General features: G+C 39.2%; 1 protein-coding gene and 1 long non-coding RNA gene across 6 annotated transcripts in view; one reads left to right on the plus strand and one right to left on the minus strand.

The window, feature by feature from the left end:
- The window catches only part of FLT1 (fms related receptor tyrosine kinase 1), a 192305-nt gene that overhangs the window by 88139 nt on the left and 91138 nt on the right, over positions 1–13028 (minus strand). For 4 of the 5 annotated variants that reach the window (XM_024230907.3, XM_054528852.2, XM_024230908.3 and 1 more), the window contains exon 12: positions 5512–5620. In XM_024230907.3, the coding sequence (XP_024086675.1) occupies positions 5512–5620 (109 nt within the window). Of the gene's footprint in view, positions 1–5511; positions 5621–7421; positions 7643–13028 lie in introns of those variants that run through there. The other variant, XM_054528855.2, reaches the window with a different exon arrangement.
- LOC129049463 (uncharacterized) overlaps positions 1–13028 on the plus strand; it is a 158397-nt gene that overhangs the window by 83146 nt on the left and 62223 nt on the right. Inside the window, exon 7 of the long non-coding RNA XR_008512555.2 lies at positions 9847–9957. This is a non-coding gene — a long non-coding RNA (uncharacterized LOC129049463). The remainder of the gene's footprint in view (positions 1–9846; positions 9958–13028) is intronic.

Here is a 13028-nt window from a genome sequence, read left to right on the forward strand (position 1 = left end):
CCACCTTGGGCACATGTTGTCAGGACCTCCTGAGGCTGTGTCATAGACATGTGTCCTTAACTTTGGCAAAATAAACTTCCTAAATTGACTGAGACCTGTCTCAGATATTTTGGGCACCTTCATCTCCATCTCCCAGATGTCTCTGTCAACACCCCATGAGCTCTTCCCCTCCGCATGTCTAACCTGGGCCATCAGTTCACTTTGGGGCTGAGAATTTCTTAGCATCATTTTGGCCCAGTCTCATGGGAGGATTTTAAAAAGTCTGCCGGCCCTGAACTGACCCGCTCTCAAAACCTTCCCATTGCTTATTACTAGTGCTGTATCTGCATTTGAGCAAAGAATTTGGGCCAACATCTTACAAAGTGCTTTGAAGATGAAAAGCATTATGTTATGCTATTATTATTATACTTTGCACACAAAGCTATAAAGAAACCTTTAAACGTTAAGGGGACAATAGTCCAAAATTAGATATCATATCAACTCTTTCCTAAATCTCACTTTGCTTGTTTTTCTGATTTTTCTGAGCTTTGGCTTTATTATAAAGCGTCACGTCTGAAGAAATGCCAAAGTATTCATTTGGAACCTGGGAGCGGGGTGTAACAGTGGCTTACGAAGCCGTCAGTGGCTGAGGAGAGAGGATACCAGTGGAGGTTTTCCTGCTTTTAAAATGAAAATCTAAGAATGTGCCAGAAGATGCAGGAGGGGCAGCTGACAGTCACTTTTAAGATAACAATAAGGTGTCAGAAATAGTTGCTCTAATTCAGCATCTTTTTATATTTGGGCCATTTTCCAAGCATGAGGAGTAAAACATCAGCCATCAACTTTTACACAGATACTAGAGCAGAGGAATTGTGCACTGGTTGCAATCAACTCTTACAAGACCACAAACTTTCCATTTATGAGCTCTCATCCTGGTAGTTAGAACCCAAGTGAGCCCAAGTAACACCATTGAGATCGTGTAGAGAGTTTCTATTTACTTTAGTGATTTGAAACTTCCTGTGGAAATAGCTCACAGGTTTCCTGATGGAAGATTTTGTTTATCTTTGCCAAGCACCACCAGGAATCTCAAAATAAAATGCATTTAGTGACATTGGGAAACCAGGGAGATAAGGCAGTGCTGTTCCTGTTTCACCCTCAGTAATTGCTAACACACCCATAGTCATGCTGAGTGCCAGCAAAACAGCAAAAACACACACATAGGAAAAGCAAAGAACCAAATTCGTTTTGAGGCCTGTTTCTTATATAGGGGACATGGTCACTGAAGCTAATTTGTTATGTTATCAGACAGCCTTTTAGAAATGACTATTTCTCAGTCTCACCCCTTTGGTATTCTCTTTTGATCCATGGAAGATGATAAATAAAAATCCCAGAGGGATTTTTCTCCTTAATTCATGTTGACTTTTTTTTTAGTCTGAGTACAAAAACAGACCCAAGAAAGAATTGCCTTCTAACCCTCAAAGTGAAAACAAGAAATCTTCCCACACTTAACTATCTGTGGCGAATTCAGCACAGTCATCATCATTACCAAATAATACTCATCCATCTAACATATTATCACATCCATGGCATCTTATGAGGTGTCATGGAGAAGAATCAACCCTTGCTCAGAAGAGGCATTCAACCCAGGGTTAGATGAAAGTGTAATCTATTTATAAAGGTGCATACTTGGGGGTAGATATTTCAACTCAATTGGATCAGGCATGTGCATTGAGTTCATGAAAGGGACAAGCATAGGAATTTAAAAGGATGCCAGGGATCTCATTCATTGGGTAAAAATAAAGAAGGCTCTACTGCCACTGAAGAGTGGAAATATTATTTAAAAAGAGAGTGAATGGTTACCAGGAAGTTCTGCTTGTTTCAAGTGGATGCTATGTACAAGTGTGTGCCAAAGTTTCGAGTTGCAGCGGTCAAGGATTCTAATGGCCACAGTTTACCATTTTCATCAATTTGGAAGGCAACTCAAAAATTTTTTTGTTGTTGTTTTTGTTGTTGTTGTTTTGAGGCAGGGTCTCGCTCTGACACTCAGGCTGGAGCGTGGTGGTGCCATCATGGCTCACTGCAGCCTCGACCTCCTGGGCTCAAGTGATCTTCCCACTTCAGCCTCCCAAGCAGGTGGGAATACAGGCACGTGCCACCAGGCCTAGCTAGTTTTTGTATTTTTGTAGAGACAGGATTTTGCCATGTTTCCCAGGCTGGTCTCGAACTCTTGTGCTCAAGCAGTCTTCCCATCTCAGCCTCCCAAAGTGCTGGGATGACAGGCGTGAGCCATTGTGCCTGGCCCCAAGTAACTGTATTTTAAAGAAGGGGCAACATGATTGAAATGAGGAACAGTAAAGATCCAAATCTAGATAAGAAGAGCATTAAAATTTTAGACAGGCACTTTTAAAGCATTACCCTCACTGAGTTAAGCATAAACACTGAACAAATACATGTTCATTTTTTTAAAAAAATAGACATATGAGGTACAACATTCCTGAGTCTTTACTCTCATCTCTAGTGACAAAGATTTGAGTGAGAGAAAGATAATAATTATTTAAAAACTAATAATGAATGTAAGCAAGTTAACCTAATATCACAATCAAAACCAGAACTTTTCAGGACTGGTAGAAAAGGATTAAGGGAAAGTATATTCCAGGCAATGAGGGCTTGGTTGACTGGACTTGTGTCAGTTTTAAGATTAAAGCTCTTGGATTTCTAGAGGAAAAGAACTGTAAGCTTCAAGTAGGTATGTGTGAATTGAATTCTCATTTTGTATGGATAAGCCTTGGGATCTAGAAGAGGTTTCCACCCCGCCATGGTTATACATTGTACAATATGGTGAGAGGTAGGAGGGAATTTGCCTGAATTCAGCAGGAGATCACCTTTATCAACTTGGGCCCTTTCAGCAACAACACCATGGGTAGAAATATGATGCAGTGATGAGACTCTGGGCTAGCCAGATGTTGGTGCTGTGACTAATGCTAGGCATCAGTTAGCTTTCATTGGGAACACTGATTAATAAGGAAGTGAGCATGATGTTCCCCTCTTAGCACATCCTTTTCCAGTACTGCCCTCAGTCCCAGGCAAGAAGGATCCCCGTCGCAGCTCTGTTCTGGTGGCAGCTCTTCCCACAATGTGAAGAGTTTATGGGGCCAAGTGAGCATGCCTACCCACAGCCTGTGTCACTCCATTCCTATATCATGCTCCAGGTCCCTGGGATCTCAGAATTCCCTATAAGGCTGATTTAAATCTGCTTCTAGGTTGGCTCTTCCCTAGGTCTGGCCTCCTGAGATCAGACTGCTTGTCAGTATTCACACCTCTGGGTCTGTCCAAGCAGTGGCCAAAGGAGACTATCTGTGAGGGGCATGGGGAGAGCTTAGATGTGTGGGCTGGGAGACACCACACATGGTGCATGGCCGCTTGCAGTGTGGACAGGGTAAGCGGCGGAGAGGGAAGGTGGGCGATTTAGTTTTTCTGCACCGCCAGGTGCTGCCGTGATCTGCTCTGGAATCCGAGTAGTCTCAGAGCTCTAAATTGATCCTGACCTCTCAGGTCATCGTGAAAGTATATTTGTCCATAGGGGGCTAAAAGGTATTTAATGGCTTGTTTGCTTGATGTAGAACTTGTCAGTAGTTAGACGTATGGTTTGTGGGTCTCCACTGGTACTCTTGTCTTGGCTCTAAAAATGTCAGGGCAAGTCTGTTCTCTTCTCTCCACCTATTCAAATCCCACCTTCTCTCTTCCTATTCAGGTACTGCTTCCTTCTCAGACGCTTACAGCTGCACTGTCCAATATGGTACCTGTGAGCCACATGTGGCTTTTGAGCACTTGAAATGTGGCTACTGTGTCAGAGGAACTGAAACATATTCAGTTTATTTGATTTTATTTAAATTGATTTAAGTGTAAAAACTGAAGCAGTGTAATATTTTTTTAAAATACTGATTACATATTGAAATCACAATAGTTTGGATATATTGGGTTAAATGAAATTAATTTTACTTTTAAAAAAACGTGGTTACTAGAAAGTTTTAAATTGTATTTGTGGCTTATATTATATCTCTATTGGACAGTGGTGGCTTTAGAAAGCAAGCTCATCTGTCACATTACCTCTGCACATAAATTTTGATACTAGGATATATGTAATTTGACATTTCTTCTTTGTTTCCTTGGTGTTAGAACTGTGTTCCTAGAAAGACAGGACTTCATTGATGTTCCTCCAAGTGCTCAGTGGAGTTGAACTGTACCATTTAACAGTGCTGATTAAACTGTTACAAAGTTATTGAATGTTCAGAACAAAACAGGAATTTTTCAGTCTTTTGTATTCTAAATCAGACATACTATGACTATGGGTTAAGACAGTAACTTGTTTCCAACCAAATATAAAGGACAGTGCAAACCTTTGTATTTAATTAGTCCAAATCATCTGAGTTTTATTAGAGCACCAATCTGTGTGCAATCTCTGTCTGAATCCTTCTCTAAATAAAGGCCACGTCCTACTTGGAATGGATGCAAAGATGACTTCTCTTCCACTTCTCTAACATAAGAGACAGGGACTGACTTGGCCTAAAGCAGCTCTGCTATGCACCTCTCCAAATCCCATTTGCTCATCTGGAAAACACAAGAGCTATGATGCAGAATAGCCTCTAGAATCCCTGCCAGCCCTGACGTTCTATGAGAATCTACTCAGGGGTATCTCCCATGGCACAGCTTCTCTAGGGCTTGGCTAACTTGCCAGAGGCTCCTGTGATCTGACAACACATATGTATCATGGAATTGGACCTGTCTATTTCTTTCTGGAGAACTTTTGGCAATTTCTGCAGCCTGCCCTGTGCAGTGAGAAGTTTCCAGAAAGTTGGCTTACTGCCCATGTTTCCTCAGAAATTGGGGGAGTGTAGAGCCAGGCAATTGTTTTTATACTTTGAGCTACTTACTTCCTTCCTGTACCCATTGAGGGACATAGGGAGTGCCATTTGTGTACCTTGGAGGTTTTTAAGATTTGCAGAGACCATCATATTTAAGGCTAAACATTCTTAAATGCTATCAAAAAATAGCACATTAACTATTGTTAATAAAGCTCCGTTTCAGATTGCTACAGAGCCTCATTCCCCAAAAAGTCTAAATTACCTAAATTGTGAAACAATTAACTTTTTGGTTAAAACAAAAACAAAACCAAAAAAATTATATGCATTATAATTGGTTTCCTTGATTGGTATTGAACTGCTATGTACCAGACCCTGTGCTAGGTACAGAAGGGAATGAAAAAATGAGCATACAAGATTCCTAATTCACAATCCAGTCTGGGAGGGAGACAAACACAAATAACTCTAAAAGAGAATTCAGGGAAATAACTCTTTAGGAGATCCGATGAGGTAGAATTCTATTCCTGAGAGCAAGGATGAAGGCACTCAAAGTTTGACAATTCTATGGAATTAAAAAAAAAATCACTCAAGCTATAAATGCACTAAAAGCAAACAAGACTGAAGAGAGAATGAAGTCACCAGGCTGTCTCTGGGTATAGGATGTGTGGCTTACCTGTGATATAAAAGCTTATGTTTCTTCCCACAGTCCCAACTTTATTGGAAGCTATGCAAATGTAGATTCCAGAAATTCTAGAGTCAGCCACAACCAAGGTGCTAGCCGTCTGCAAAAGAAAAGGAAACTTTAGCTAGCAACAGGACAAATAACTAATTGAACACCCCATGCTACTTCTGAGGTTGAAATGATTCAGCTATTCCATTCATTCTGCAAAGAGAGTACTGCATAGGTGGTGGTTACCAGAAGGCTCTCCCCTTGCCGAGCCCCAACAAGAATGGAAAAATAACAGGAAAGCAGGTCCTCAGGAGACCGGGGCCTATGACATCCGACTCATATGAGGGTTTCAGGCTTATTTATCTCGTGCTGCTGGCGTAACAATTACAGACCTGAAGCTGAGATGTGGGACTGCACGTCCTACCCTACGAGGTGGTCAGTTCCACATCAATTAGAGGAACAGGTGAGGCTGAGGCCTTCCCTTTTGTTTGGGTGACCTGAGAGCATGGATGCCAGTTATAAAAGGAGCCTTCTCTGCTGTTTGGTTCTATAACAGGCATGTTAAGTGAGCAAGGACAGAAGAGAATGTTTGGCTGAAACTTTTTTTTTTCTTTAAGAAATGGGGTCTTGCTATGTTGCCCAGGCTGGCCTTGAACTTCTGGGCTCAAGCAGTTTTCCCGCATTTGTCTCCCAAATAGCTGGGACAACAGGCACATGCCACTGTACCTGGCTTGAGACTTTTTTTTATATGCTCAAATAATGTGGCATGCAGCACTGGATGGTCCTGAAGGAGGCTGTGTGTGTGTGTGTGTAAATTACCTAATTTCGCTTAATAGATTAAGTATCTATTCCTAATCTAAAAGATGAAAATTTAAATTATGAATTAATGCAATTATATTGTTCCACTAGACTTTAGTGCTGTTATTTGACAACTTAGTCCCTAAAGAAACATTAGCAGTCAAAATTGCATGAACTTGAAAGCACTTTTCAAATTGTGGTGTCTAAAAAGTAATGAAACAAAATTTTAGACAACTTAAAGACTTGCAGTCTTCCAAAGAAAAAAAATTGGCAATATGAAACAAATTATTAAACATTCTTAAATTTAACCCAAGCTTGCATTAAAAAGTGGTGTATAATCTATGTGAAAAAAATGAGAAAGCTAGTTTCTCATACTTAAAATTATGGAAAAGAAAAGTTGGTCCAGTTACTTATAAATCTTTGCAGCCTGTCTCCTAGGACAAAAATAACTGGTTATGGGCTTTGAAATTGCAGAGGCTGTGCTAATGCTTCCAGACTAATGGAGTGTCCTAGCTGAAGTATAATGACAGGTGACTTACAGGCTAAAGTAATGTAAGGCTGAAATGTGACAGCTGACTTTCCAAGGTGGTGGACATACTCTACAAGTGGTTTGGCTGTAAGAGACAGTCCTAACATTTTCTGAGTTTCTAAGTAATGTGCTAGGCACTTTAGTTATGTTCCCTTATCCCATCTAATAAATTAAGGTATTTCTGTCTTTCATCTACAGATCAGGAAGACTTAAACACATGTTCCTAATGTTTTTAGCCAGCAAATTCATTGGTCCAAATTCTCTACAATTTTCACTGTGGTATAGTGAGTAGTACACAGTGCTTTCTCTTCTGTTTGTTGGAAGGATCTGCTTAATTACACCTACCCATATACTCCCTGTGTATTGTTGAAATTATTGGTAATGAAAGTGTCTGCAATATGTGGGAGACAATTTAGCAGACATTTATTGAGTAATTATCAAGGCATTGCCCAGATGTTGTAAGGGAGACAGAGATGAATATGACACAATCCCTCCCTTCACACTATCATTCTTTAAGGTGATAGAGAAGAATTTCCCTCCTTGAAGATCATACAAAAATTATTCTCTTTTGCAAGGAAAGCTCATATGAAGGCAAATAATCCATGGGAAAGAGTATGAAAGAGAGCTCAGGTGTCCCTTTTCTTATTTTGACGATGAATCTTTGTAAGAGGTAGGACATAAAAAATTCTGAATAGCCATTTCCTTGTTATTGTTGTACCCACCCGTTAAGAGTCATGGAAGGAAATGGAAGTAGTTGGAAGAGAAGCTTGTAGGTGGCAACATGATAGAACTGTTAGCTGGTGGAAGCTGGAAGACAGGAGAGATCGCCAAATACGACTCTGACTCCCTTATATTGTCTCAGGAAGCTTAGATGCTTCAAAGCAGTTTGCAAAAAATTCAGAAACAAGGAGCTCAGATGAAGCCTTCTTAAGCTGGGGTGTCAGCTCCAGCACTGTTTTTCTTATGAAGTTAGTTCTCAAGTGTTTATCCTAATGGGCCTCAGGAGAAACTTACTTAGATTCTCAGATTAATTGTTGCTCAGTAAATAAGTGAAAAACCCATTTCTGTTGGCTTGGGAGTGTTTGAAATTATGGACAGCATTTATCTGCATCTATGAGTCATGTTTGGGTTTTTATTTAAAAGATTTTGATTTCATTGAACTTAGAGCAACTGAGAACAAGAACTGGGTTTCATGGCAAGGGAAAATCAATTCAGATGTATACATTTGCCACGTTTAAGACCTGTGTAGGTAACCTGGGAATGGCCGTGGCCATTTTACAAGTCCCCAACAAATAGTCAAATAGGTCCAAATTTATGTATAATCAGAGAATAAAACTTAGGTGCCCTGAAGTGAAATGAATCCAGGTCACAAGATGGAGACAGAAATGTATTGAATTTTTCTTCTTTTGTGTGAATGACACCTTCCAAAACAAGATACATTACTCGTAGTCAAGGCTGCCCCAGAAATCATGTCTCCAAAGCTTCTATTAAAATAGAAGCAAAAAACAACATTGATGGGAGTTTACATTATTTCTTTGTTTCTGCGAACCTTTATGTATGCCTTACAATGCACCAGGCAGCATGCAACGCACTTTACAGGAATTGTCTCATTTAATCCTCCCTAAAACCCTGTGAGATGGGTATATTACCCTATTCTACAGGTAAGACAACTGAGGTTCCAAGAGATTAAATGATTCACCCAAAGATACAAAGGACCACAGACAGGCTTGGGCAGAATTTATGTTCAGGTGTGTCTGCCTCCAGTGCCTATGCTCCTAATCTCTATACCAAGTTGCTTCTCGACTTGAGACTCTTTAAATTGAATAATACAGATCTATTGGCAAAGTTCTGTCTACACCTTGAATTGAATTTTTCCTTGAGAATACTTCCTTTAATCAGCAGAGATGGGTAACATAAATTAAATACTACTACTATTTACAGAAATACTAGTTTGCTTCTTTGATGACATTTTACGTAAGCTGCAAGCTGCTTTTCAACTGTTGTAATGTTACGTGGTTTGAAAATATATTTGATGAATACAATGGTTATCACTAAAGAAGAAAAGTTAAAAATAAGGTGAAACATATCCTATGATCAGTTTTATTAAAATTTATCTCATTTCTAGAGTACTTCTCTTTCAGAGGATATATTTTTAAATTATAAATTCAAACATTTTCTTATTAAAAATAAAATTATTTGACAATTAAAGTTTAAACTTTATAGGGCCAGAGAAAGGAGCTCAAATGTGAATTGTAGATCAGTGTGTATGGCTGGACTAGAAGGCAGCTTTGCATGGGACAGTGAGTTTCAATGTCTGAGTCTTCCGAATAAAGGAAAAAAATCTGTTCCTCAGTGCTTATATCCAAATACTACGGTGTTAAGGGAAAAAAACCAAAATAGCATCACAATTGGGGCATGCAATATCAACCAAATACTTTCAAAGAGAAAGTAACCAAGAATTTGAGTTGCACGTTTTTTATAATCATTTATTCTATAAGGTATGCCAAAATAAATTCTTAAGGATATCTACTTGCATTAGTGCTATAATTAGTTTTCATTTTCCACAATTGAAAATAAATGAAAGAGGACTGAGGAAGAGAAAAAAGCAGAAGTGCTGAAATAAAATTAGACTATCAGGCCGGATGCGGCGGCTCAGTGCTGTAATCCCAGCACTTTGGAAGGCCGAAGTGAGTGGATCACCTGAGGTCAGGAGTTCAAGATCAGCCTGGCCAACAAGGCGAAACCCTGTCTCTACTATAAATACAAAAATTAGCTGGCCATGGTGGCAGGCGCCTGTAGTCCCAGCTACTTGGGAGGCTGAGGCAGGAGAATTGCTTGAACATGAGAAGCGGAGGTTGCAGCGAGCCGAGATCGTGCCAAAATAAATAAATAAATAAATAAATAAATAAATAAATAAATAAAATTAGACTATCAAAGTTTATATTAGTCTTAAAGGACTCATGCTTTCTACTCTTCATTTTTACTACTTTTGCTTTTTGCGGTGCTTCCAGTTGCCTGGCCTGGCCCTCAAGGATTTACGTGTTAGAGACAGATCCTTCAAGCCCGTTCTCTAGGCTCTTTGGTATGACCCAGGAATGCTCATAAAACTATCAGCAAGTACTGTAAGTTTGGAGTTTTCCATGCTCCTTCCTTCCTTCCCCTTCACTAAGCATTAGTAATTTGTTACTACAATGTTGTTTGAACCCCACAGAATAGAATGGATGGCTGATGTGTCATTCAGCCTAATTCCAGCACTCGTTTTTTAAAAATCTATATATGGAACACTGATTTTAATCTCGGGATGTTTCTAATATAGCTTCCTTTCAAGTGTTTCACGGAGAAATAAAAGTAGATGTGTAAAGGTCATGGAAGAATCTAAAATTAACACAGGGTGGCACATTTGAGCCAACTGATGGGAAAACAACGTGAGATTTAGAAAAAATTGGGGTGTGTGTGGGAACTGAAACACAAGCTGTAATTCTGTGGTTAGGATTCTTGCTCCTGTCGTGGATTTGTCTCATACAGGACACACTTCTCAAGGTACAGTCAGAAGGATTTCAATGGAAATATTGCTAACACATTAAAATGGTAATGATTCTCCAACCTTACAGAATTAATGCTGTGATAACGTATTTCCTGCGTGTTTTTTCTAACACGGGGTTCCTTCTACTTCCTACTCCATATCTACAAACCTAACAGTTTGGCAACACCACTTAGACAATACGAAAGTGCACATTTGCTACTAGCAACTCCAGTTGATGACTCACTTTTCACAAATCTGGGCCAAAACTCGCCAATAAGGAAACTAAATTTTATTGTCCTCTATACCCTTCCTTAAGTTAAACAAAAAAATACAACAAAACAAAGAAAAAAAATCCAAGGTGCTCCAGCGTGAGTGTGATCGCTGCCCCACTGACCTGTGGAGTAGCATTGCTGGGCAGGCTACCATGTGACGGTGGATAAAGGGATCACCGCAGTCTAAGCTGGGACTTTAATTTGCTATCTAAAAATGTACAGAAAATAAAAACAGTTTTAATTGTGAAGGAAAAAGCACTGCATATAATTCAGAAACAGAAAAACTTCCATTTTGTCACCATCATATGACAGATACATTTTTTTCACACCCACAAAAAGATATATTAGTAGATGCTAAAAGTAAAATTACTAAATTCTCCTAAATTCAAGATATGAACTCAATAATTTTATTTAAAGTCTAATATATTACAATTACAACTGCTAATGGGATATGTACCATATATATAGATATATTAAAAAATCTATATATTTTATATATCTATATATCTATATATATAGAGAGAGACTTTGTTTAGTGTGAGTATTAAAAGTTTTTTCAGTGCAAACAGTTGTTTAACAAAGTCTTCACTGTATATGATCACAATCAGTTTGGGGAATTGCATAAGGGTACATATGACATTCACTTTAATAAAGTAATACTTGTATAGGGCTTTCTCATTATGTATGTTATGTTACTTTACCTTACGTTACGTTACGTTATGTTATTTATTTATTTACTTTTTGAGACAGAGTCTCACTCTGTCACCCAGGCTGGAGTGCAGTGGCACAATGTTGGCTCACTGCAACCTCCACCTCCTGGGTTCAAGCGATTCTTGTGCCTCAGCCTTCTGAGTAGCTGGGATTACCACTACGCCCAGCTAATTTTTGTATTTCTAGTAGAGACGGGGTTTTGCCATATTGGCCAGGCTGGTATTGAACTCCTGACCTCAGGCGATCCGCCCGCCACTTTGGTAGGTGATCGGTCTACCAAAGTGTTGGGATTACAGGCATGAGCCACCGCGTCTGGCCTTCATTATGTTATTTCATTTCATCCTTGTAACAGGAAGTACTAGCTAAGGCAAGTATCATTAGTTCTGTTTTTTTGGAGGAAAGAACTCAAGCTGAGAGAGGTGAGCTGGTTTGTATGTGGTTATACAGAGAGGAAGTGTCGTAGTTTGAGTCCAGGGCTCCTGATGGCAGGTTGGGTAGCACAAGTGCAGAGGTCTATATTTAAAATCTTCTGCATAACTGTAAAATTACCAGACAATAAATTTGTTTTAAACCTTCATGGAGAAAATCAGGGAAGTTCTTTTATCATGGGCATGTTTTGATACTCCACTTCCACTGATTTTTATAGGTTTTACATTATATATGGAGTCAAGTTGCTACTTCATGGTTTGGGTTAGCCAGAAACTTCACCTAGCTTTCTCATTTTTCATTTCATTTCCTATTGTATATTTCTGTGGATAGGATACCAAAATAGCACTAGAAGTTACCACTGAAATTAAGCTTATAAATTCTTGTGTTAATATCCAGCAGTTAACAATACATCCTCCTGATATGGTCAGGAAAAAGCAAAATGAATTGACACAACCAATGAATGGCATCTTGACATTTTTCTAGTACTTTGTGACAACTAATTTGCTGTCCACTGCTAATAAACTGAGGTAGTTTCCTTATTAAAAATATCTGAAGGCTGGGTGTGGTGGCTCATGCCTGTAATCCCAGAACTTTGGGAGGCCAAGGCGGGCGGATCACGAGGTCAGGAGTTCTAGATCAGCCTGGCCAACATGGTGAAACCCCGTCTCTACTAGAAATACAAAATTTAGCCAGGCGTGATGGCGTGTGCCTGTAATCCCAGCTACTTGGGAGGCTGAGGCACAAGAATCGCTTGAACCCGGGAGGCGGAGGTTGTCGTGAGCTGAGATTGGGCCACTGCACTCCAGCCTGGGCAACAGAGTGAGACTCTTTGTCTCAAAAAAAAAAAAAAGAAAGAAAGAACAAATTAAACTTTCAAGTTTATATAACTTCGTCTAAGTATTTCATTAAACTGCTCTCTTATCAATAGCTATACATCATGGAATGTTTTAAAGTACTGCTTATTTCTGTTAGAGAAAAAGAGCAGTAAACCACCTACAGCTACTGCTATAGTTATAAAAACTTCCTAAGTGTTTAATAAGAGACTATTGGTGTTATCATATAAGCTATTGCCACTCTGACTAATTTCTACATTGGCTTACTTGGCTATAAGGGCATTAGGTTTTGCAAAGGAAAGACTTTGGTTTGATTCTCTCGTTTACACTTTTAAGCTGGCTTTGGGTTAATCATCTTATCATCCCTGTTTTATCTTTAAAATGGAGATAACCACTCTCATCTGCCAAAGAATGATGGTGACATT

Source organism: Pongo abelii, chromosome 14, assembly GCF_028885655.2.
Source record: "Pongo abelii isolate AG06213 chromosome 14, NHGRI_mPonAbe1-v2.0_pri, whole genome shotgun sequence".
Classification (NCBI taxonomy): Eukaryota; Metazoa; Chordata; class Mammalia; order Primates; family Hominidae; genus Pongo; species Pongo abelii.